Below are 26,680 nucleotides of genomic sequence, written 5' to 3' on the forward strand. Positions count from 1 at the left end.
AAAGCCACATTAAACTTAGAACATCTGAATGTTTGTTGCCTATTAACATTTTAAATATAGTACATTATACATCTTGGATGAATGTTTTGGTGACTATTAGGCTGCAAGATCAGCATCTAGTATACTGGTCATAAATCACTTACTGTTGGGAGTAATGTATGTTACTATATCTTGTTACTCTGTGTCGAGATGTCATTGGGGATGTAGAGCCAATGGTTTGGCTTATGTGAATGTCTGGACTCACCATTTGTGTCACTTGAATTTCTGGCCCTACCAAAATACCGCCACTCATCACAGGTCCCATGCAACCATCAGTCATGCTACCATTGTTCACGTCAGGCATACCAGGGCTAGACAGGACTCTCTCGGCATAGTATACATTGTGTGTGTTGGCTAACTCGGCAGGCACACAAATATTCCCTTGAACATCATAGACAGGTGCCATCACTGTTTCTGTTACTACCACATTGGGAGGAAGCTGAGGATCAAAAACAATTGTTGTGGGTTGTACACATGGGTCAGTCGTAGTGTAAGTCTCAGTCACTATGATATCCCCATGAATCATGGGTTCAGAGGCTGCCATTTCTGCTTGGAATTCAGCTTCTGAGAGAGTCATTCCTGAAGATTCATTAACAAAGTAATTAGGTCCCAGCAAAGGGAGGTCAGTACTGATAGGGATACAGGCCTGGTGTGAAGGAAATGGCTCAATTTCGGTGTCTAAGCAGATTTCAGCAAGAGTCCGAAATTTTGGATCTAAAGTTTCCATGTAGCTTTCATCCAGGTCGTCCACGATCCAACTGCAGCAACCAATGGAGCCCACTGGTGACCCAACTCCCTCATGGTCGTAGATAAGCAAGCAGTCATTGGCTGGTCGGCCTTCATCCTCATCTGCATATGCGTATGCTTTCTAAAATTAGAAGAAAAATGGAGAAGTAGAAGTTTCCTTTCCCTTAAAATAATCAGAGAAGCCCTGCCAGTGGCCCACGCTTATAATCTCAGAGGCTGGGGAGGCTGAGGCAGGAAGATTGTGAATTGAAAGCCAGCCTCAGCAAAATCGAGGTGCTAAACAACTCATGAGACCCTGTCTCTAAATAAAATGTAAAATAGGCCTGGGGATGTGGCTCAGTGGTCCAGTGCCCCTGAGTTAAATCCCTGGTACCTGCCCCCCAAAAATAATAATCAAAGAAGACTAATAGCAATGCTTCAGAGACTTCTAAGATTAAATTAAGGAATAAATTGAGGAAAAAGACTAGCACTTAATGTATTACTAAATAACTGGAATTTTTAAAAAGGAGATCAGATTGCATTAATGATGCATTCAATTTGAGGATTAAACATGAATTTCTCTTATTTGAAAACTAATAAATGATAATGACTATATTTTGTTCAGATTTGAATCAAAACTAATATTTAAATCTTTTGAAGTTATAGACTTTTGTTTCTGGAATAAAATTGTATTTAGTTATGTTCAAACTATTTTTATAAAGAGAGATATTTGATCAATTTGAAATGAAAGCATTTATAAAGATTTATATCTTTCTGAGCTACAGAGACTTGTGTTAGAATGTTCATGAAATTTTATGTGGCTTGAGCTGAGATAGCTGGAATGATCCCTGGAGTTAGTTCCATAAAAAGGAAGGCACTAAAAGATCATCTACCATGATTTTCAAATTATTCTTTAAAGAAAGACATTTAAAATGAAACCTTAGGTTGGAGCACAATATGTAGAATAGAACAGATACAAGTAGAATCTCCCTGTTTGGAGGAGGTGCCAGCTCTCTTCCTTCTTCCCTCACCTATAATGGTCTTTGTTATTTAAAATCAGAAAGAAAAAAAAAAAAACTCGAAAAAGCCTTATCTAAAGTACTTAGCAATAAATCTTATGGAATCTTACAGGTCCAGCAGAACAGCATTTGAAATCCCTTGATATAGTTCAACCTTCTGTTTACCTTATAAAGTAACTACAAGCCCAGAGAAGGTAAGAGTTGAATTGCTTGCCCAAGACCCACACAGTCTTAAAATAAAACTTCAAATCCAATTTTCCCTTTTACACAATATGGTGTTTCCCCTCTGATCCAGCTTTTAAATTCTACCATTAGAAATGGAATGATTTTTAGGCTTTGTACCAACAATTCGTGAGTTAAGAATAACCTTAAGCCTTTGTTATGTAATATTTGGAATGACTCCTCAGTAAGAGGGTAATCTCCTCTTGCACGCATGGAACACAAATTAGTTGGGGGGGGGTGTAGGGGTAGATGTTGGAGATGTGTAAAGTGGCAGGAAGGAAGCATTAGTAAAATTTTGCAGAGGCTCACGTTGGGGTAGGGAGAGCTTGAGTCTCCTGAAATCACCTCAAAAATTTAGCACCATTTTTAAAGTGTCGAGCTAAATGTTTTGGGAAGGATGATCTCAGTTCCCACAAGGGAACACATTTTTATTTTGTCTCATAAAGCACTGATGATAACCAAAGGAAAAATGCCAGGTGCAATTTGCCATTAGTGGTAGAGCACCTTTGATACTGGTGGGGTTTTATGAATAATTTAAAAAAATATTTCTTCTATGATATATTTTTTGTGCCTGTTCGTTGAATGAATTAATGGTATCTACCATTCATTTCAATGAGTTTATGGTCTGAAACAGTATTTTTACTTGTTTAAATAAGAGACAGGGTTTCACAAAGTTGCTAAGGCTGGCCTGGAATTTGAGATCCTCCAGTCCCAGTCTCCTGTGTCTCTAAGATGACATGTGTGCACCACTGAGCCCAGCTTGTTGCAAAAGTATTTTTTTAACTACTAATTTTAAGATATAGTTTACATCTACAACAACATCTTCAGCATTTTTTTTTTTTTGTGAATAGCAGTGGTGAAATTCATGACTGAGTAATGGTGAATAAAATGGGTTTATTGAAATATGAGATCCAATGAATTGCTAATTAAGCAAATTAAACTTTCTGAATAGGATACACAAGATTTATTTACCCATTATGTCATTGTATTAGGCAAACTCGGTGACTATGGGCCTTTCTTCTTTGGGATGCTCATTAATAGACCTATGACCCTTTTTCTTTGTGAGAGTGAGTCTAGTGGAAGGCAGGATGGGTGACCTCCCTTCTAGGTCCTCATTTGTAACCAAGTTGTGGTGATGCTATATGTGTACCTGAGCTTTCACTCCCTTCACTTCCCAGTTTTGACTTTTAATTTATTCTTCTCCATTTCTGGAGAACAGATGGGACATCATAAAGAGAGGACATGAATGCACATTTTTTTGGTGGTTTTTTTTTTTTTTTGATCAGAATTCTTCTTGTTTTTTGATGCTATGGGAAACACAGGAGAAATCAGAAGGAAACAGAAGACAAGAAAATGGAAAAGAGAAGTGGAGAATGAAGAGGAATGCTAGCTTTTTTTCTTTTGTTTTTCTTTCTTTTTTACAGTATTAAATTTTGTTATGGCAACTGAATATGTAATACTGCTGTGAGTTGGCTTTATGTATGTTAAGGAGAAGTAAACTGTTTCTTTATTAAGATTAGGATAGGTCTAAGAATATTTGAATGTATTTCTGGAGGGGTCCACTGCCCTTGTTTTCATGGTTAGTCACAGATATGTTGTGTGTAACTGCGTAAGAGAATTACCTCTGAGAAGTAGCTGTCCAGGAAGGCCATGTTCATGCCGGTGTCTGCATACTCCCGCAGGGTGCCTATGGTAGAACTCCTCTTCCTCAATGTCCCCATAGTTCCTCCAGCCACCATGCCCTCAGCCATTCCAACGCCTGTATTGAGTTCCACTCCTGACACACCTCCTTCAACTGTTCCTCCACCTGCATAGGTGTTGGTGTAGATTTCTGAAAAGAGAGGATGTCCCTTAATAGTGCTTGAGTTGCTTGCGTTGCTCATGCACCCCAAACATTGCCAGCTGCTGTCTTCCACCCCTCCACACCATACAATAAGCAGGCAGGCTCTGGAAAACCAGGCAAAGAACAGCAGGAATTACACCCAGAATCTCCAGGATTGGTGAGAAAACAAAAGTAGCTGATACAGAGGGAGCAAGTTATGGGAGATAGACTTCGTGTATGCACAGAACCTTCTCCTCTAGACTTAGAGGTGTAGAGCTTGCCAAGAGGAGCGGGGTCTCTGCATTGGTGCCAGTTCCTGCCTTTGCTACCTCTGGCAAGTGCCCCAGCTCCCCTAAAAGGATGTGACTTGCATTTCCAACAGTTGGAATTCCAGGTCCTCATTCACACTGGTACTGAATGGAGAGCTGGAATTCTCACAGGAATGTTCAGTCAATGTATATCTTTGCATGGAAAGTGTCAGACTTGGGATACTAAGGAAAAGAAATCTCATGTCTGCTTCAGAATGGGGCAGCTCTCTATTTGGTTCCAGCATTGCACAATATCCGGGTATTTTTCAGTATTCTAAAGTGGGGGTGGGACTGGTAAGTTAGGAAAGTATAAGACACTGTTTAGGCAAAAGAACATGTGAATTGAAGGAAAATTCTTCAATTTTTATTAGAACATATTTGCTGCTTTTTCTTTTGTTCTTATTTATATTATTGTAAATAATCCCTGTAAGAGCCTATGCTCTGTCAGGGACAATTCTCATGTATATTTTGTGACATCTACCTGTATCATACCTAATATATGTGTAAGTTTTGATATCATATTTAATATTTGTGTGTGTTTAGTTTATTCCTCCTAGCTACACTTTGAAGTAGGTATTGTGATAATTTTTATTTTAAAGAGAAGGAAATAGGCTCAGGGAAGTTGGGTCTTGCCCAGGGACTATTATTACTAATGAGTGGCTGAGCCAGGAATCAAATGGAAGCACTCTTATTTCAGAGTTTGTTGTAAAAGTCAAGTTTAAGATAGAAAAATAAAGTGGCCACTTGAACATATCACTTTCCCGGTAATTATACGATCCATTAAGGAGATCGACAGATATTTTTGGGGGGAGGGAGGGGTACCAGGGATTGACCTCAGGGGCATTTGGCCACTGAACCACATCCTTAGCCCTATTTTGTATTTTATTTAGAGACAGGGTCTCACTGAGTTGCTTAGTGCCTCGATTTTGCTGAGGCTGGCTTTGAACTTTCAATACTCTCGTCTCAGCCTCCAGAGGTGCTGGATTACAGGCATGCATCACTGTACCTGGCTGGATATGTTATTTTTTATAAGGTACTTTTAGGTGAGATACGTTTAGTTGAATAATTTTGCAAATTGAAAAAGAAAAACAAAATTTGTCGTTCACTGACCAGAGGAATCAATACGATCCTGGGTATTAGAAGCTGTCATGGGTGCGCATATATTGGACACATCCTGAAAAGAAAAAAAAAAAGATTTTAAAACAAATATGTTAAACATTTTAACATTGACATCCACTCATTTTTGTGTCATGGGTAATTATTAAAGCATGCAAAAGTTCCACCTAAACTCTGTGCTTCTCTGCAAAGTGACAGACCACTTACCCTGTCCTCGGGTTGGGCCCCCTCTATCCTCCAGGACTGCATCACTCCTTCTCCACCCTCAGGCACAGGAGCAAACCTGGTCCCCAGGCCCTCTGGTTGTCTTCGTTTGCAGCAGCACATGAGCAGCAAGAGTGGCGACACTGCCCAAGAAAGCAATAAGTAAGGGTTAAAGTCTGTCACTCAATCTAGGAAGCCAATGAATTCATTTTTTTTTGTGGCATTATGGTTAGAACCAAAGGGATAAATATTAAGATAAAAAATATTTAGGATAAATACTAAAATAAAATAAATTTTGCTCCTACAGGATTGAGAACACATATCCATGTCTATAAATACTAACTTACCAAATCACATAGGACTTTAGAATGGAAATGGAGGGAGTGTGAGATCACTTAATTCAGACACTTTATTGATAAATTAGGAAAGTAAAGTCCACCCTTTCCTCTAGTCCAAGACTCCTGAGCCTGTTGGTAGCTTATTCAAGTTAGGAAGACTAATGAAATTCTAGTGCTATCCTGCAGAAAATGTAGCTGATTCTGGGTTTTAACCTTCAAATTCCCAAAGGCTTAAACATGCAGGGGCTTAGGTCTCATTTTGAGTTAGGGCTCAGATGTAAGTGATTATAAAGCCTTCTAGGTGTTTCTTATGTACTGCTAGGGCTGAGAACAGCTGATTTAAAGGCTAGCTGCCATCTCTACTCAGTTGCTCTGGAATTGTGTTTTGGGAAAATGTCTCTAATATTATTTTGAGCATCATCCATTATTTTTTATAGCTTTGCAAAATCACAGATTATTTTAAGGATGATAGGCTGTCCAAAAGTCAGTTGCTAATTTTTTATACTTTGAAATGATAATGTTTTAATTTGTGCTCATTCATTAACACATGTTCAATCCTTTTTAATTTTAGAACCAGTGTTTGAACCCCATGAAACTTAAGTCTTGCAAGGGCAACCTAAAATACGTGAAGTATTTCTGTTTTGAGGCTCTGCATGGTTTTTAAAAAGATATAGAGAGAGGAGAACTTCATTTTGAAAGTTCTGCTTGGGGCTCTTGCCATGGTCTTAGTTCAGAGCCCAGAAGCTAATTCCCTTTTCTAAACTCGATTCCAAGCATCCTATTGCATCATAGACAGCAGGTCACCAGATCACCTGAGCTCCAGGTCCTTACTGATTCCTTGTTGCCTGTGGACCAAAGCCCAGAACATTTGGTATATCATGAACGTGCCTCCACGTGGGCCCCCGACCTATTTTTTAGCCTGTTCACCTCCTGAGTGTGCTCTGCTTTTCCATCCTCCTCCTGTCTGTTGTTTTATTTTGTTTTTTGGTTCTGAGGATTGAACCCAGGGCCTCACTCATGCTAAGCATATGCTGGGATATACTCCTAGCCTCTCTTCTGTTTGTGCTTTTTCTTTGTTGTAGATGGCTATTTGGCTTTCCTACACACATCATCCTTCTAAAAAAATTCTCAGCTTTCAAAGGCCAGCTGAAAATCCATTTCTTCCATGAATATTTTCCCAACATTCCTATTTTGAATTAATTGCTTTTGCTTTTCTGCTCTTAAAGCATGTTGATGAAATTCCGATTATAAGCTTATTTTATGCTCTTCTATATTTATGTTGGTGATTAGCATGGTTTCTCATTTTCAGGACACTCACTAACTTCAGGTCAGTTACCATTATTGAATAGATGCCTACCTTATCAGCCCCATCGTTTATTTCCAAGGGCACACAAAAATTGCCATAGATTCCAAAAAGAAACAGCCACGTGAGCCTAGCCATCCTGGTGTGCCTGGTGACAGCCCTATTTTGAAGAACTGCTGAAAAGGTGGACTTAATACAATACTTACAGAGCAGAAGTAAGCCACCCATCGCCATCATGCCAATTGCTGCTGGTCCGAGACCAACATTTGAATCTCCAGCTTGGTCATCAGTGATTGTCCCATACATGTCATCAGGGGATGAGCTGATGTCTTCAATATGGATACCCGGAGTGCTAGAGTGCAGGCATATGCCATTGCTATCACAACTGCAGGCATCAAACTGCACAATCTGTGGCAATTCACATGCCCTGTTATAGCTGTCCTTCACTAGGATTGGGATTTGGTGAAGTCCTGGAGATATCACCTCATCAGTCGTCAGGATTGCAAAGGTCCCTGAAAAGGAAGAGAAGAAACAGAATCAATTAAAATTCCCTGAGGGTGGCTCTTAATACCCAAGACTAAATTAGAAACCGAAGTTTCCATGCTCTTAGTCATAAAGCATCCTCTCCTTTGATTAATATTTTCATTTATAATTAATTGTTCAGTACTGCTCCCTGCTTATTTCTACAAAGCAGGCAGGGACTCTGTTGGTTAATTCTGGAACAACAATACCTGGAATTTGATAGACACTCAATAAAATTGGTCTAATGATGAATTATATTTAGTTGAAAAAAATATTGGAAGTTTCCTACTGAGTATTACAGTTCACAAAATAACCTCCTTAGAGCTGTTATTTATTAATTGCCTTTGCATTTAAAATTAATTCAATAGCTATTCTAATTCTTTGTGCTACCTTGCTTATGAATTTCTATGTGAAATATTGCTTAAACATTGGTTGATATATACTTATTAACCCAGGGAAAGTTTAGAGATGATTAAATCTTTACCTAAAATATGAATAGTAACAAACTAATGTTAATAGTAACTGATTAATGTAACACATATTTTTTTGTTGTTGTTGTGATGGTTTATTACCTTCAGTCAGCTTTATAAAAAGCCAGCTGTGTCTGCCAAAATCTAACCTGTGCACAAAATAAGAATCAAGTAAGGCAACATCACAGCAAGTAGACAAAGTTCATTGTATTCTTCAACATTAAAATGGATTCTAGGAAAATTCTCTCTGGTGTGGTTATATTTATTGGCAAATTTATAATGTCATTTGTATACCTTTGCCAACCTTCATGTAAAACAGTTTTTAAAGATATTTTTTACTCAGAATACCTAGGATATGAATGAAGAAAAAAGTGGCTAGCAATTATCATTTAAGAATGGTCTATTAAGCTTTTTAGGGGAAGGTAGATTGAGAGTTATCTTGATTTTAGTGGAATTTCTTTAATGTGTTTAGCTTTTGAAATATTGATGTGGTTTTGTTGCCCCCCCCACCAAATAAATAAATAAATAAATAAATAAATAAATAAAGACTTACACCAAGTATTTTTTCCAGTATCATTCAGGGTTTCTCCATTCTGTGAAATCTGTGAATGATGGTCTCAGAGTGGTGGGAAGTATTTTCTCTCACTTTGAGGGTAGTCTGACACCCGCCTTGGTACCCCTCAAAGTTTTTTGTATTGCCCCAAATAAATGTGAACTCAGGGTACTATCTTAGTCCAAATTAGGTTTCTCATAGTATTTAATTTTCCATTTATACAATTAATGTTTCAGGAGAAAGAATCCATGGTAGATAAAATGGTATGTTGCTTAAAATTTACTGATTTTTTAAAAAAATCAATGTCAGACATTCATTTCTATGTACCTATAGTCAGCACAGATACACAGAATGAGTCTTTCGCTTCACATTCTTTGGTTTATGCATTCCTTTGTGTTTAAATACTTTGCATGATTCTAATTTTAATGGCTGTGTAGTACCACATCTTAATAATATGTACCAGAATTTGTTCAACCTTTCTTCTAATACCGGGAAATTTGGGTTTAAATTTTTATCCTTACTAATAGCTCCCGATTAGAAACATTTTCATGGATCTTATGTGCTCCTTAGTAGACTATATATAAATGTGTCTACATGAATACCCAAATTTCAGAGATTAATGACATGCATGAAATTATTCAGAATAGGGAACTGTGACATTAGGTGATTTAGTTAAGTGTTCTGTTTATTTAATCTGATCAAATATTGGTTTACTCACTATCTATATAAAATGATGGGTAAACTGGTATCTGTTATTTATATACCACTATTTATAAATGCAGTATTAATGAAACATTTTGACTTTTATTTCAGTCTAAATTTTCCCTCAAGTATCCTAAGTGTTTATGAGAATTTTTTTTTCCATTTAATGTGAACATGGGAAGAATTATGAAAAACAGACATAGAAATGACTTACCTAATTATTTGGTAACTGTTTTGCCTTTGGACTTAAAGTGACCAAGTTTACATTTCACTTACCATTTATTGGTTCGATATTCCATATGTCAGCTGTTCCTGGTGGCTCATCAACAACACAGAAGGTAAAGGGAGCCCCATAAGAATGATCACTAACATAGATAGGGACTGATGGAGAAACCATGCAGGTGGTGCTGCTTTCAGAACAAATGACTGGACAGTAGTCATTGACATCAGGAACCTCAACACATATGGTTCCCGTAGCTGTTTTCCCAGAGCCATCTGAAAAGCAAAGCATTATGTGTTGAGATAAATGGTGCCAGGGAGAAAACTCTGTCTCATATTTCATGATGATGCCACAGTATATAGGAATTGTTTACCAGTTCATCAACCTGCTTTCACTCTTGCTCTTCCTTTGTGTGTTTCATTTCAGTCACATTGGCTTCTTTTGCTTTTTTTTTTTTTTTTTTTGGCAGAGCTGAGACCTGTACCCGAAGCCTTGCTCATGCCAGGCAAATGCTCTACCACTGAGCTACACCACCAACCTTTTTGGGGTTGCTGGAACAATTTTTTTCCTAACTTGAGGTTCTTATGCATTCTGTTCACTCTTCCTAAAGTGATTTTCATCTTCATTTCATTCCCCTAGAATCTCTGCATCCTAAGGTGGAAAATTAAATGTCCTTCTTTAGAGAAGTTTCACTGCTTTCTATTCTCACACTGTCCCAATAAATTAGGGTCGCCCAGACCAGGTGACAACCTTCCATTTGGGATGCTTATGGAGACTTAGGTGTTGGAAATAACTGCAATTAAAATTAAAATAGTTGTGTATTTTTCTTTCTGTTTCTTTGTTAATTTGAATCCCTTCCTATTTCTCTCTGAAATGTTACTTCTGAAAATAAATGTGAATCTATTTGATTTTTTCCTCCTAACCCATTTGAAACAGATTTTTAGTTAACATAATTTATTGGAAAAACCAGGGGATAAGAATTAGGAATCTGTGCCTGGTCCACTTTTTAATTCTATATTCTCTGATGGTAAATAAAGAATTTCATGTTTGCTTTTGCAACCCACTTTGGTTTTCTCATCATTTGCAGACCAGAACATTATCACTTCTAGGACTTTACTGCGTCATTTTCTGAGAAGTTAATTGATTTTGTTTATCGCTTTTGTGTGTGTATCTAAGTGGAGTCACTGAGTTTACCAAATGACAATAAACCAATGAGCTATCCAAGTCTAGCATGATTTTGTACAGTCTGTTCTGATACCCTATTTAGCAATAGATTGTCTAAAGTATTTATTCACCCAGTCTCTCCTTAGAGAGACATCAGATGATCGCATAGATTGCTTTGACATTCTCTGGTCCTCCTTGCTTTCTTATGGCCTCCTGGTGTAGTAACCAAAGCTGAAGCTATTGCTTACAGCACCTACTCTCCAATGCAGTTTGGTTCCTCCGGAGTTCTGTCTTCATTCATGATGGACAGGCAGCCTGGGTCAAAACAGAACTGTCTGGATATCTCTGTGCCATGCAGACACTGCTCAGGTGACAAATGATGAGCCTGTGTTTAGTTTACCATGGGTACATTTTGATTACACTTTCACTCTCTTTCTGCACTTGAAATGACTACTTTTCTAATTCTAGTTTAGGAAGATTGGCTTCAAATATAATCAATATGTAAACATGGGGTGTGGTCAATGTGGTTAAAATCCATTTCCTTCTCGAATACTGATAGTAAATATTATTCATAAACTGACTCAGATGTTGAAAGTTACACCCTTAGGATGAAGACCAGAATCTGTGGCCCATTGCTTGGACTTTAATCACGGTCTCTTTTTGAATCTTATGCTGCTCATTGTATCTTTCTCGTTTGGCTACTGTAAAGATCAGATATAAAAGTAGTGCAAACCTACAGTATTTATCTTACATTAGGCATGTGTTTGAGACATCTATCTTTCCCCTTCTTTCCTGGTTACTGACCTATCTCTGTTTTGTTCTGTAGCAGCTGGTTTCCTAGGCACTGCTCTGAAGAATCATTAACTGCTGAAAAATCAACAAATCCTGTTGCTACTCATCCAGATGAATGTGTAATAGATTTTCTCATGTGGGAAGTGGCTCAATTACAAATTAATTCAGTGCATTTGTGCTTCTAGGCTTTACATTTGAATCTTCTATTTGGAATAATCTGGTACTTTCATGGCTCATAGTATCTTATTCTGGGCAATACGTCTAATAAAACAGTACTTATGCAAATTTGTCATTGTAGTTCAGTTTTGGTGGCTCTAAAATAACTATTGCCTTCCCAGCAGGTGATCCCACAGTGAACTTTGTGCACAGATTGTAGAATTTACTTTAGGTAAGCATTCCTGACATACTTGAAGGTGGGATTAGTCATACTTAAGAGATGAGGTAATAAATGGAAACAAACCTATATACTTTTTCTTTTTTTGGTGATGTTGCAGACCAAACCTACAGCCTCACACATATAGGCAAGCTCTCTACCACTGAACTAACTCCCCAGTCCTATGTATATATATATTTTATCTTCTATATTTTATTCTGTAAACCATATTAAATTCTTTTTGAAAGTAGGTGAAATAAATTATACCTAAGTGTAAATTAAATTTATGTGTAGTTAAATTCAGTTTTTGATCTTAGGTGCTTAGAACGTTCCTTAAGTCTTGCCTATACCACTAAACGATATATTTTGTGACTCATATATCAACATAAGAATAATAACATTTATAATATTTAATACAATAGGATTAATTTTTTTAAATATTGGAAATAAATATTCTTACCATCTATAGCCAGGATCTGTGCTGTGTACATCCCATTGGTAATATATTTTGACTTCTTATCAAATTCTCTAGAAAATTGTATTTCACCAGTCCTTGAATCAACTTTTAACCACTTGCCTGCATCATGCCCTATGACGTACCTGTTTTTAAATAAGTTCATCATTATGCTTTTATGAAAATTAATACTTTAAAATCACGTAAGAGATTCAATGTGGTAAACATATTGTTTCTGCGTGCTTTATAGTGATAATTGTCTTGGTTTATAAAAGGCATATATATATATATATATATATATATGACAATAAGAATCCAATATTAAATGTAATAATGCACAGGTTGACAATAAATATTGAAATTTCATCATTCTTACTCTTCTAGCTCTGAGTGTAATTAACAAAATGTATGAGTTTCAGATCTATTTATTAAATCATAGCAATATTAAATATATTTTATTTATTTTAAAAAACAAATATGGTGTATTCATTTTTACATGTGGCATACTTAGTATATGTGCTGTGGATTTTAGGGCATCTTGATTTCAGAGAACCCCATTGCTGGCTTGTTTGGGAGCTCTCCTTGCTTCTCTCTCTGGGTCTTTTTATAGCTAATGGATTTAAAGTTCTTGGCCTAATTGGAGGGAGATTTGGGTCTCTGTACAAGGCATAATTTCAAATCTTCAGTTCATTTATTTGATATTCCTCTTCTTTTCCCCTATACCATCAGGCTTCATACTTTTTTGAATCTGTTAACTTGTTATTTAATTAGTTGAAACTGTTAATATCAAAGTAACTTATAAGTCAATAGACTTTCTTGACTACAAAAATATTAGAAGGAATAAAAGGAGAGAGATGGGAAGCATATAGAGAAGACCCATCTACTTCACTGTTTTACATCGTTTTAATTTGCATCTATGTACCTAGTTCCCCTCATACCTACCTTTCTATTTCTCCCATTGTGACTCTTTATGTTCATTAAATTTCTGAAACAACCATGTTTTAGCTTTTTCTATTGTTTTTCTTTTTCCTCTTAGGTTAAGCAGAGGGTTGAAATGAGTCTCAAAGTCATAGACACCCATAGGCTTTAAGAAAACAAGCAGTGACTCATCTTTAGAGTGTGTTTCTGTCTACAATATGATTTAATCAGCCTTAGTCCAGGCTAGTACAACTGGGTACAAGAGATCAAAGAGACTGCTGGAGTAACTTGGGTGGATCTTTAGTTCTACAATTGTTCCTTGCACACAACTAATCTTAAAATCAATTGGAGCTCTTATAAAAAAAATTTCAAATGGCACACTCACTAGTTTTCTTAAAGAAATATTCATACAAAGAAGAGCAAAACAAAGTCTTAAAAAAGTATTTATAACCAAAATACACTAGCAGATACCACATAAATTAACAATGGCCAGAATCAGGCTACACCAACATGAATCAAGCATTGGCAGTACCTGACATTTGTTGCAGGATTTCCTGTGTCCATATCAATGGCTGTGTATGTGCCAAGCACATGATTCAATAAGGAATCTCCTCTTATTCCTTCCCGTACTCTAAAAGTCATGGAACTTGGATGAAATGTGGGTCCTTCTCTCACGTTAACAATTTGAATTCTCACAGGGGTTGAGTGCATTCGGAATTGAGAAGCAACCGAGTGGTGAAAATCAGCTTGGTTTTTAACTCCAATACCAAGATTTACATTAGGCACTTGTTCATAATCCAGGGTCTAAAATAATGAAAAGTGAAAAACTCTGAAACAGCCAACAACTCTTTTTTTATAGAAGGAGAAACCAGGACTAAAGCCCAGGAGCTATGCAACTCAGATTTTAAATGGGAAAAATAGTAATTACTGCATTGGGTATTTTAGCATCTGATTCTTTTTTGTCTTTTGGTATAATCAGGTAGGTATGTAGGTCATTTAAGTCTGTGGCTTTAAATTGGAGTCTAGTTTTGAATTTCTTATACAAAAACCCTTATACAAATGAACAGTTTATAAAAAATAAAAAATAAATTTAGAATGAAATAAAAAATGTTCACAACCATTGAATGAATAAATCAATAGGACCCAGATTTCCTTTGTAGAACTCACATTTGAGAATCTGTTGGAAGTATGAAGAGCAGATTAAAGGAGTCAAAATATCTGACATAATTAAACAAATAATTTTTTAAAAATGACACAAACAGTTCTAAAGAACTTAGGAGTATTATAGTCAGCCCTACACTATAAATTAATTGCACTGGGCCTGGTGGATAAGAAGACTCCTTTATAGAGCTCATTCAAAAAAGTAAATACCACACCCTGAGAAAAATAACCTTTGAACTTGGTTTGCTGGGTGAAAGATGAATAGAATCATTTTATCTAGAGTGACTGATGTGGTGACATGAAAAGTTCCAAGAGAAAAAGCCGTTGTAAACAAGGGAGTGCTGGCCAATGTCTATCCAGATGTGCTCTGGAAGCTAAGGTGAGAATCACTTGTGACACATTTGCCAACAATAAAAGTCAAGATGTCTGTGGTCCCAGAGAAGTTCCAGGACATCATGAATGTTTTATTAGATTTTGGAGTTCAAATTTCCACATGTGCTGATAAGATAGATAGAAATATAAGCAGAAATTCACATGAATTTTTGTTGGGACATGGCTTAGCATGCCTCACTTGAACTTCAGCTAAAACCCTTGAGTTCTAGGATTTTGACTGCTTTTATACATCTGTTGACAGTTGCCACCATAATACAGATGAATGTGCCAGTGCACATAATATGAACTATGGAGCTAAATAGGAATTGCATACTCAAAGATGAGTTTTCAATGGGAAGAGATTCCTGTTCTACAACTCAATTTTTATTTTCTAGAATTCCATGTTATCTTTAAGTAAATGAAAAATCTGGGAAACTCTATTCTGGTAGAGAAATCCCTTGGGGTTTTCCTATGTGTATATGCACAAATACACTTCTGTTCATTACAGTAGTTCTCTCCCTAATGAACAGACTGTAATGCAAATAGACTAACGTGTGCCTACATTTGTACCTACAATAGGAACTCATGGAATCTAGGGACAGGAAGTTGATTGAGGATCAATATTCTTTTTAGCAGGGAAGATTACAAGGGGGAAACGCAGACATTTGTATTTATTTTTTCCAAGTGGGATCCTTTGTCAAGAATTTTCTGATTGTGTCTAGACATCTTAGGTTTGCAAAGAGCAACAATAACAAACTGTTTACCCCAAAGTGTTTTCTTGGAGTGAATGACTAAATCAGATTCTTAGGACCTAAGGACTTAATTAATATAGGAATTATTTTTGTAAGTTTGATCTTTTCAGAGTTGAGCTCATAAGCCTATTGCTATTTTTTTAAATTCCAAAGCATTTCTTAGTGTTTAATAAAGGGCTGAAAACTTTTTTTGGTCAAAGTTGTGATAGTAAATATTTTAGATTTTGGGAGTTGTGTACAATTTCTGTCTTAGTATTCATCTTAGCCCTTGCAGTATGAAAATAGCTAGAGAAAAATGTATAAATGAATGAATGTACCTGTGTTCCAACAAAAAATTTATTTATAGAGTAGAGAGTTGGCCAGATTTGGCCTATTGGCCAAAGTTTGTTGACCTTAAAGCAACATTCTCAAACAGTAAGGCTATAGTGTATTCTTTGAGTCCTTGTGTTTTCAGAAAGAATTTTAAAATTTTGTGGGTTTTTTTGAATGACAAAAAGTCTATAGAGATATCTTCTATAATTTTGGTGACCCTATCATAAATTAATACACTGCATGATTTCAGTGCATGATTGTATTTTGTTGGCAAAGTAATAATACTTTAAAAATTGCTTCAGGCACTTGAGAAAAGGAAAGATACTTGATGCATAGATGGTGTGTTTATATTAGGTGAAGGCTAAATGGATTCCTAATATACTTTTAAAAAAATTCACAGTAACTTCAACAGAAAAAAGTAGTGACCAAATGGGATAATCACAAGCATATTATGTACCAACCTAAATAGATGTGCCTGTGTGTGTCTGAGTGTGTATTTTCCTGCCTATAAGTGTTGTTTATATTGTTAATGGCAATTTCCTTGGAGAAACAAAATTCCCTCATTATACGAATATTCATGTGATTTTATTGGTTTGTGGTTTTGTTTTTAATTTATCAATGTTTAGATTTCATTGTTGCCCATGAAGTAAAATAATAAAGTAGTTTAAGAAAAAATATAGAAAAAAGTCACCCCTGAGAGTTCAGTATTCAAGGTTCTCAGCATAATAACCCTATGCGACATCTATATTCCTCCTTCTCTTTCTTTCCTATGTAAAACCTCTGCTTAGCACAGCCTCACAGGGCTCTTATCAGGAACCAAATATGTGTCATGTTTTCTTGCCTCTGTGTGTTTGCTCCTGCCATTATACATAGTAGCAATCTCAGTTACAAGGTCTTGCTTAAATCCTGCTCTCTGCTTTTCAGACAAATCTAGCTCAGAAGGATCTCCCCTTCTCATGTTATTAATTAGTTCATATTTCATCCACTTGGCAATCAGTTAAGTTTTATATCATGAAATCTGTACCACTATTTATTATATTGCTAAATTCACAGCTGTTGTTTAATTCAGAGATACTTCCTTTATGTTCTCAAATAGATCTGGGCACTGTGAGAACAAACCAGTCTTCTTATTTTTCCTTAGTAATAACTGTATTGTTGGGAGGGAAGGGTCAGACTGACACAGTGGCCTGCTTGAGACACATGTCAATATAAGCTGCATTCAAGGTTTTATGGAGTACTTTAAAGGCAGATTCTGTCACTGAGAATTATTAAAAAATTCTTTGAAAGAAAATATCGCAGATCCCATACTATACCTTGACTACTTTCAAAATGCCTTCGTTGGTACGTGGGTCTGTTTGAATATCAAACCAGTTTCCATCATTTCCAGAAAGGATTAAATATTGTGCCAACCAATTATCGGTGCCTTCTTCATCAAGATCGATTGCTTGTAGTCTCATCAGTTCTGAACTCAAACAATTTTCTTCAATGCTTGCTGAGTACTGAAATGACATGGATTGATTTTATAATCAATGAATTTTCAAAAGCAAAAAGATATTTACTAATACATAGTCATCTTCTAAAATGCTAAAGATGAACTATGTCAATGAGTTTGTACTGTTGTTAAATGGCAAATGTCCAATCATAAATAAAAGAATTAAATAATTCTAAGATAGTAAAATAGATTTTCATGTGCTGCATGTGAAATCAAGATCAAATTGGCACTCTCTCATTTTGTCTTGATTTTAGAATTCAAATGATTGTCTTCATCTGCATCTGTGGCACATAGCTTTATCACCAGTGCATACAGAAATAAAGATAATGGTGGAAAATGGCTGGGAATTCCATTAAAATTAGTTCAGCAAATCAGTAGACATAAAAAGGAAGAGTGGTTGAACTTCTGAATTCTCTTCATTAGAGTTTTCTATGAGTGTGTGTCTGAGTGTGTATATTTTTATCAACAGTATATTTTTATCGACTCCATTCCTTTCTGTTAGATAGGGATCAGATTTTTTTCTGTAAAGGGCTGATAACAAATACATTAGGTTTTATGGCCCAGAAAAATCCCTTTTTTTTTGCCTCTGTGGTTGAAGCACAAGGTAGCTACAGACAACATGGAAAAGAATGATCAATAAAATACATTTTTACAAAAACAGGTGGCAAGTCAGATTTGTCCCTGGTATTTTACATTTTACGTTTTTATGCCTGAATATGAAAATTGAAGTTGAGACTGCTTGGGATTCTGGTGGAATTAATTCAGCCAACCATGAGTCATATATGAACATATTACTATTACATTATTCTGATTTATATCAACGAATTTATACATTTCTGTGAGGAGAGTATATGGAGTAGATAGTTCTTGCTTTCAGATAGATTTTCTTTGAAATATTGAGTTAAAAATAAACATATAGAGGCTAGGGTTGTGGCTCAGTGGTAGAGCGCTTGCCTTGCATATGCAAGGCACTGGGTTCATTTTCCCCGGCACCACATAAATAAACTAAATAAACAAAATAAAGGTATTATGTTCATCTACATCTAAAAATATTTAAAAAATAATTTAAAAAGATGAATATATAACATTAAGTTATATTATACATAAGAAATTCAGAGTCCATCCATACAAGTGACAAAACCAGGCTCATGAACTAACTAACTAATCGAAAGCAAATCGATTACTGATACTTATGGAAGAATGATAATAAGAATATCCACTTACTGAAGTCTTCTCTAAGATGGGGAAATTATCATTGACGTCCAAAACCTTGATTCTACAGTCACACTCAGAGGACAGGCCATCTTCAGCTCCATCACGGTCAGAGCCCCGCACAAGTAGGTTGTACATACTGTGTTGCTTAATTAAGATGAAAAAAAAATTGTAAGACCTAGATCTTGTCTTGAATAGAATCCAACATATTACAGTGCCAATTTCTGTCTTTTTAAAATATCCACATTAAATAAAATCTATATGAGTAATCTTTTAATTTTCATTAAAAATGACTGGAATTGTTTTCCATCCCTCCTTCACATGGGATTAAGGGCAGACATGGATCATTTCATCTTTGCCTCTTCATAACTGAATTCTTTATTTCTTATCATTCCATTCACAGAAGGCTTTACCTCTCTGTCAAGGAAACTGGACATGGTGCGGACTTCTCCAGTGTACCTGTTCACAATGAACATTGGTGCACCTGCAGGCTCCTGAGAGATGATCTTGTAGGCGATTTTAGAATTTAAATGATTGTCTTCATCTGCATCTGTGGCACTTAGCTTTATCACCAGTGCATCTAGAAATAAAGATAATGGTGGAAAATGGCTGGGAATTCCATTAGAATTAACTCAGCAAATCAGTAGACATAAAAAGGAAGAGTGGTTGGACTTCTGAATTCTCTTCATTCGAGTTTTCTATGAGAGTATATTCCATAACTCACAGCTATACTGGTGATTACTAATACAGCAGATTTGCTTATATGAAACTTATATGAAATTTTCTACTATTTATAAAGTACTTTACTCCTTAAATGATTAAATGGTAAATTAGTAAATATAGTGCTCTTTAGTGTGTGAAAAAGAGTGCAGAGACTATCAAAAGTCAAAGGAAGTGATTGTGTCAGTTTCAATTTTTTGCTATGGTCTCGTGAAACTATTTTAAAATGCCCAATTGAGAAAGATTATAACTTAGTTAAATTCAACATTGCAATTATTTACTGAGCACCCACATTCTTAATTGTCACTCACCTAGAAAGCAGAGAATTACTATTGGTTACACTGGAAGATAATAGCACTTTACTAAGCAGTCAAAAATACATAATTACTGAAAAGATTTGCTCATAGGAATATAAGACATTTTAAATTATTCACAGAGACAAAGAACAGGCATCCCAAGCCAATCCCCAGGGACAGTAGTGCATGGGGAACATTTTCCAGAGTTGACAGATTCCCTAACATACTTTTGCTTTGCAGGTCCCAAAGTAAAAAATCTTACCCCAGATAACCAGGGAGGCCTTGAATAGAAAGAGCCAGGATTCAACCCATCACAGTCTAAATGCAGGTTGTGCCCTGGCCCTGCAGTCTTTAGCCAGTAACTACTCTCTCTGGAGGAAGCATTAACGACTTCTTTTTTTTAGCTTGTGATTTTTAAAAAAATTCTAATTTGTTATGTATGACAGCAGAATGCATTACAATTCATATTACATATATAAAGCACAATTTTTCATATCTCTGGTTGTACACAAAGTAGAGTCACACCACTTGTGTTTTTATACGTGTACTTAGGGTAATGATGTCCATCTCATTTATGATCTTTCCTACCCCCCTGCCCCTTCCTTCCCCTCCCTCCCCTTTGCTCTATCTAGAGTGCATCTAACCCACCCATGCTCCCCACCCAACCCCATTATGAATCAGCATCCTTATATCAGAGAAAACATTCGGCATTTTTTTTTTTTTTTTTTTTTTGGAATTGGCTAACTTCATTAACAACATCTCATCAGCAAGGTGGTTACTTGGCTGAAGGTATTGCCTTCTCTTTTTCACCAAGGTTGTCCTGAAGTATGTCATCAAGGAAGCACTCTCTGTTTTGCCTCCTTTTGGCAAATCTTTCTCTCTGCCTCTTTAGGTTCTCCTATCTTTTACATTAAAAAACATTTTGTGTTTATCTGCTTTCCTTCTGAAACTTATTTTTTTTCCCCCAACATTTCCCTCCAAATGGACTTAGAGGTATTTTGGCAGGATTTGTAAGGGAAAGGGATGTTAGAGGACTGTGTGTGAGGAAGAGGAGTAGCCAGCACCATCACTCTGTCCTGGTGTGGTTCAGCCAATAATTTTGAGGACAGACCAGAAAGGGGCCTTATTGAACATTCATGATTTCTTCCTCAGGTTACTCTTGTGGAACTCAGTTCACCGTGAACCCCTGAATACTTGAGAAAGGTGCAAGCACTGGCTTAATTGCATGTGTAAAAATACCTAAAAATAAGAGGATATTTAGTATTTTTAGGCATGAGTTCTTTTCTGAGTTTTCAGTTATAAGTTTGTGGAGTTTACTCAAAATGCAAGTTGAGCTCTTTCCGATCTTTAAGTTACCAATATCTTTAAGTTTCATTGTTCTAAAGCTTTTGATGAAAGGAGTTAGATACGGTTTAGTAGAGAAAGGACATCTTCTGACTCACTGGCGTCACTGTTTTCTTCAATGCTGGCTGTGTACACGTTCTGTGTGAAGACCGGGGGGTTATCATTTATGTCCATAACTTTGACTCTGAGCTCTAGCGGTCTCTCTAAATCTTCACCCCGTGAATTCAGAGCCCGGCAATAGATCTGTGGAAAGTTGAGAAAAACAACAACAACAACAACAAACCCAAAATTGACATTCTCCACCAAAGGAAAGAAAGTAACATGTTTGAAAGTGCAGGCTGAAATATGTAAAGAAACAACTTTTTACTGAAGTCAGACCATATTGTCGTCTACAATTAAAATGTCATCAAGACATTTGGTCATGTGATACTGCAACACACAAGAGAATCTTGCATTATAAACATACATTTTCACTTTTCCCACTCCCTCACGTCTTTCATTTGTTTCAATTTAGTGTTTTATCAAAAGTAAGCCATATGCCTGAAATGATTTAATTTTTTTTCTTTCTTTAGTTGTAGATAGACACAATCACTTTATTTATTTATTTTTATGTTTTGCTGAGGATCAAACCCAATGACTTACATGCTAGGCAAGTGCTCTACCACTGAGTCACAACCTCAGCCCCCCAGCCGCTGAAATGATTTTTTAAAAAAAATAATATGAATAAATCTCAACGCACTGCTGTGGCTTACCAAGAAGAGTGGAGTTATCTCTCTGTCCACCACCGAAGTGATGTTAATTTCCCCAGTGCGAGGATTAATGGTGAACACCCCATAAGGTGGCCGATCAATCCCTGCTCCGGAGATTCGGTATGTGATCTTCTGGTTCACTTCGCAGTCTGATCGAATCTATGAGCAAAGTGGTTAGGATTATGAAAGCAAATCATGATCCTCAGAATGTCTTGAAATGAAAGCAAGTGGGAATTGTAGACAGATGGTCTTTGGTTTGAGAGCACAAGACTTATTCAAACATCAGCTCTTGGTGAGGACAACAATATTACTTGATAGGCTAGTTGGGGGGTTGTATGAAATGATTATACAGCCCCAGTGGAAAGTATATGTGCACATGGGATACACACTTGATACTAGATTTGTTATATTAGCAATACGTTCAATTCTGATTTTGTTTTTATAGAGGCAATCTGATAGAAGAAATCAGAATTGTCAGCATTTAAAAATGTGTTATATTAATAAGTACCATGCTTAGATTTGAGATTTAGCCAAAATGGCAGATAAATTTTCAAAAATTGGAAGAGAAATACAATGTTTAGAAAATTTAAAAAATTTAATTTATTGTGTCATTCTTCTTCCAAATAGATTTTATGGTCAATATTCTACTATATGGATTTTTTTTGGGGGCACAGTGGATTGAACCCAGGGGGCACTTTACCACTGAGCTACATCCTCATTTTGAAACTTTATCTGTATACTAAACTTTATCTAATCTGGTAAAAGATTAGTATTTATTATCCAAACAGCTACAATTAATTAAAGTCAGTGAAGAATATATTCAGTTAGCTCAGGTCTATTCCATATGTAGAAGAAAACTCAGAAATATCCACAATGCAAATAAAAAAGAATGTGCAATATGAGGAGAATAATGTAAAGGTGTAACTGTGAATTTAATGAAAATACAAATGATAATTTAAAAATAATAATTTAAAAGCTTTCTCTAGCCCCTATTGTTGAGGGTCTTGTTAAATTGCCCTGGCTGATCTTAAATTTATGCTTCTCCTGCCTTAGCCTCCCAAGTAGCTGAGATTATAGGTGTGTGCCACTTTGCCTAGTTTTATTTCTTGAGCTGAGGTTACACCTATAACCTCATTGCTAATACTTACTCTATTTGTTGTTGTTGTTGTTGCTGTTCATTTGAATCTAAGGGAACTCCATCACTGAGCTACATCCCTAGCCCATTGAAAAATTTTGAGACAGTGTCTTGCTATGTTGTCCAGGCTGGCCTTGAACTTGCAATCTTGTTGCCTCACCCTCCTGAGTATCTGGGATTATTGGCATGTACCACCATGTCTGGCTGATACTTTATTTTTAATGTAAAGCTGTAAAGCAGGAATTTTGGTAGATAAATTTGCTGGTGATTTCAAATTTAGTCCAAGGTCAAGAGAGCCAGAAAGAGCTAGCAAAGTTGTTAATGTGGATCCTAGTCTGCATGGATTGTTCAATTACATATGATTCTTTCTTTAGCTCTCCTTCCTTATTGGTAGACATTGTTTGTGAAAGCTTTTTAATTTTTTTTAAGCTTTTTTTTCTCTTCTCCTTTTCAGTATTAAACCCTAGCTTGCATACTAGGCAAGCTGTCTCCTATTGAACTACATCCTCAGCAACCCCCACCATTTTTCCACGAGACAGTGTTTCCCTATGTTGACCAGGCTGGCCTCACACTTGTGATCTTCCTGCCTCAGCCTCCTGAGTAGCTGGGAAACAGGAGGCACCATCAGGCTTGACTTGTAAAGGCCTTTTAATATCCTTGTACCTCCTGGTTGTAGAGATCTGATGGGAACATTTCTGATGTCATCTTTATTTGCTTGACTTAATCAAAAGCGATACACCCTTGATTTTTTTCAAGATATAGTCTTCAGACTATCATAAATTTCCTATAACACTGACATGTAGTTATGAGCAGCACACAAACACATAAAATCCACTGGTGCTAGAGATCAAGTCTTTCTTCTTGGCCAAGTCAAGTCTTTCCACTTGGACTCTCTGTTCTGTATCAGCCCCCAGCACGTGATACTCAAAAAAGTGCCTCAGCAACACAAGCCATGACTGCATACCATCTTTTTAATTCACCATGGACACTGAAGACTGCAAATGTTCTAGAGCTTTCCGGCACAAAAGCATTGCGATCAGCTCAGGATATTCCCACTTGTCATCACTTACTCTGGCGATTGGATTCCTCTTCGAGTTGTCCTCTCCTTCTCGACAGGCAGCTGCAAACTTGATCCACTCCCGTTTTTGTCTTCTGACGGTTTGCCACGTTGTCGTGCCATTTTCAATGTCTAATTCTTTCACCTTAAGCAAAAATGGTTCATATTTCTTATAGTGTTAAAACACTTTTACTTAGGATAGACATGCATTTAACACTGTCGGGAGCATCCAGAAGAAACAACTGTGTTGAATTTGAGGAACAAAGGGATTTTTTTTTTAACTTAATCACAACTCTGGAAAGATATAACTTGCCTACCTCTGACTACTACTTATTTTGGAATCATCTTACTTTTAACTATAAGACTCTAGTGCAACAAATTTCATTAGCTGTCTGTGTGCTCAAAATGGACATACTTCTTCATATGGTGGAGTTTTTCTCTTATCTAGCCTCACCAGGTAGAGGCCTTTCCTACCTCACCCTTCCTTGAGCTCTGACCAGACTTTACCAACTCTAGAGTGCAGATTGTCACTGTTTCATGTGAATATGTCCCTTAAAAAGTGGTAGTTAGATAGTTGTGCTCAGCTAAAAGAGGGAAGGTATTTTTTCTTCTGTTGATAAGACACCACTATGGCTAAGCATCCAAATATGTCATCACAAAATTAGAAGAATATTGTTAAATGATGGGACCAGAAATAATCTTTTGCATGTCTTTATGGCTTCTCAGTTTTGTATATTTGTATCTCTGCTTGCTATATGTTTGTCCCTTTATAATTTCATGTTACAATTGTTGGTGAGTGCTTAACAATTTTATACTAACTACTGCAGAGTTTAGAAATGCTACTACATCGAAAACATATACATAATGTGAATTTATTTTTGGAAGTTCTAATGTCTTTATTGAAGCATAAGCGGTTATATGTTTACTTAAGCTAAGACTTTAATTACCACTTTTGGGGAAGCAGATGTTCTGTATAAATGGAGCTTATTTTTTTTTCAAGAACTATTGCATTTACACTTAATTTTAATACAATTTCATGAAAGGTATACATATTTCCTATTTTGTAAATAGAAATTAGAAAAGTAATTTCATCTTTTCCAATGATTAGAGATAATTATAATGAAAATTAACTATGATAATAAAATTAAGCACCAACAGAGAATAGGAGAGTAGGTTTATTTCCTGACTGACTCCCACTGTGTGTGTGTGTGTCTGTGTGTGTGTGTGTGTGTGTGTGTGTGTGTGTTTGGTGCTGGGGATTGAACTTATAGCTTCATTCATACTAGGCACTGGCCGCTGAGCTACATCTCCAGCCCTGTGGATCTCACTTGAAAAGGTACCACATTATTTATTGGCTTAGTTAGTGATACTTAAAAACGTTTTTTATTTTTAATCTTTCCCTCATTCATAGACCATCAACTGTCATTCTTGTTGATGTGTCTAAAACTCCTCTTCCATTCTAAAATGTTTCTTTGCTTCTTTTGCTGTGCCATTGGTTGGGGGACATGTAAATAAGCTACTAACATAGTCTGATGAGTAGGTGTCACTACGGGAGACACTGAGCTGACACAAACCATGCTCTAAATAGAAATTTGGGAGTCTGGGTTTTGTCATTACAATTTAAATTTGGTTGAGGTTATATCTCTTAATTTTGATCTGGATGTCTTACAGATTCAAACATTCTAATTTTTGATATATGATACATTATAGAATCCAGCTTTCTTTTAATTTTATGTAGAGAAAATAATTTTATCATACATTACCTCGACAATAAATTCGCTGTTTACTTCCAGCACCACCTGTCATGGAAGGCACAGTATTAGCAAACATTTTCATATTTAGTGCTATAAAAGCATTGGTAGTATTTTTCATTAACTTATTTCTTAAATATATATTTAACTACTAATACAGAATAAACTTGAGTAATAGAAAATGGATAAGACTTTCCAATTTAGAAGGCATTTAAACTTTTAGGGAAGATGAAAGAATAACTCTTCAGTAAGACATGATAAGATACCTGCTTCAATGGAGGCACCTATGGGCTCAAAGAAAGGGTAAAATAGGCAACTGAAGGTATCAAAACAAATTTGAGGGGGGCTTCATAGGGAAGTGGGGTTCTGAAGAGAATTGCAGGATGAAGCTGTTTGGATAAGAGGAATTAATAAGGAAGAATATTTTAGCTAGAGTAAAACCACAACACATGGAAAGGTACAAAGCTTCAGAGGATGTTATAGAAATGGTAAATATTAGGGGGAAGGTAGAGGTGTCGTGGAATGAAGTTTGGAATGTCAGTTTGAAGGAAGATCAGGAAGTGCTTTATGCAACAGGCTAAGTAGCTTGAATTTAACTGGATAGAGGCTGGGAGTGACAAAAACATTGCCTTTAAAACATTGATATAAGGGAAGATTACAAAAGAATGCCCTCAAGACACTTAGGAATTATCAATGGATTAGGTAAGATGTATTTAGAACAGGATCCTCAGTGCTGCAATGGCACTGGAGAGAGAAGGAGATATCACCCCAACACTGATAGGGCTTATAGACCAAGGGATTTGAGGGGAGGAAAAGTCAGATGATTCTGGTGACTTTAGCTTAACTTTCTGGAAGAAGAGAAGTACTATTAACAGAAATGGAAAATTCAGCAGGAGACTATTACTGCAGGAAGGTGATAGTTTAAGTTTGTTCCATTGTTTTTCAAGGCACTTCTAATATCAGAGACAGATACGAAACCTGAAAACATGAAAGTTTTCCAAACAGCCTTGTTTGAAGTTGAAAGAAATGAGGACACAAAATCAAACAGTTTAAGAAGATAAA

At 36.2% G+C, this 26,680-nt stretch overlaps 1 protein-coding gene and 1 long non-coding RNA gene across 2 annotated transcripts in view; one reads left to right on the forward strand and one right to left on the reverse strand.

Moving 5' to 3' along the window:
- Positions 1-26,680, forward strand: part of LOC120886180 (uncharacterized) — a 90,721-nt gene that overhangs the window by 13,205 nt on the left and 50,836 nt on the right. The gene's annotated exons all lie outside the window — the stretch shown is intronic.
- On the reverse strand, positions 140-25,690 carry Dsg4 (desmoglein 4; the record flags this gene model as incomplete). The annotated part of the gene is given in 15 exon segments (XM_078030691.1): positions 140-907; positions 3,629-3,837; positions 5,247-5,310; positions 5,460-5,599; positions 7,304-7,609; positions 9,621-9,839; positions 12,354-12,493; positions 13,798-14,069; positions 17,176-17,361; positions 18,579-18,713; positions 18,980-19,146; positions 21,025-21,169; positions 21,679-21,834; positions 23,881-24,012; positions 25,631-25,690. Coding segments are annotated over 15 exon segments (3,099 nt in total), but the record flags the coding sequence as incomplete, so codon positions are not given.

This window comes from Ictidomys tridecemlineatus, chromosome 13 (genome assembly GCF_052094955.1).
Source record: "Ictidomys tridecemlineatus isolate mIctTri1 chromosome 13, mIctTri1.hap1, whole genome shotgun sequence".
Taxonomy (NCBI): Eukaryota; Metazoa; Chordata; class Mammalia; order Rodentia; family Sciuridae; genus Ictidomys; species Ictidomys tridecemlineatus.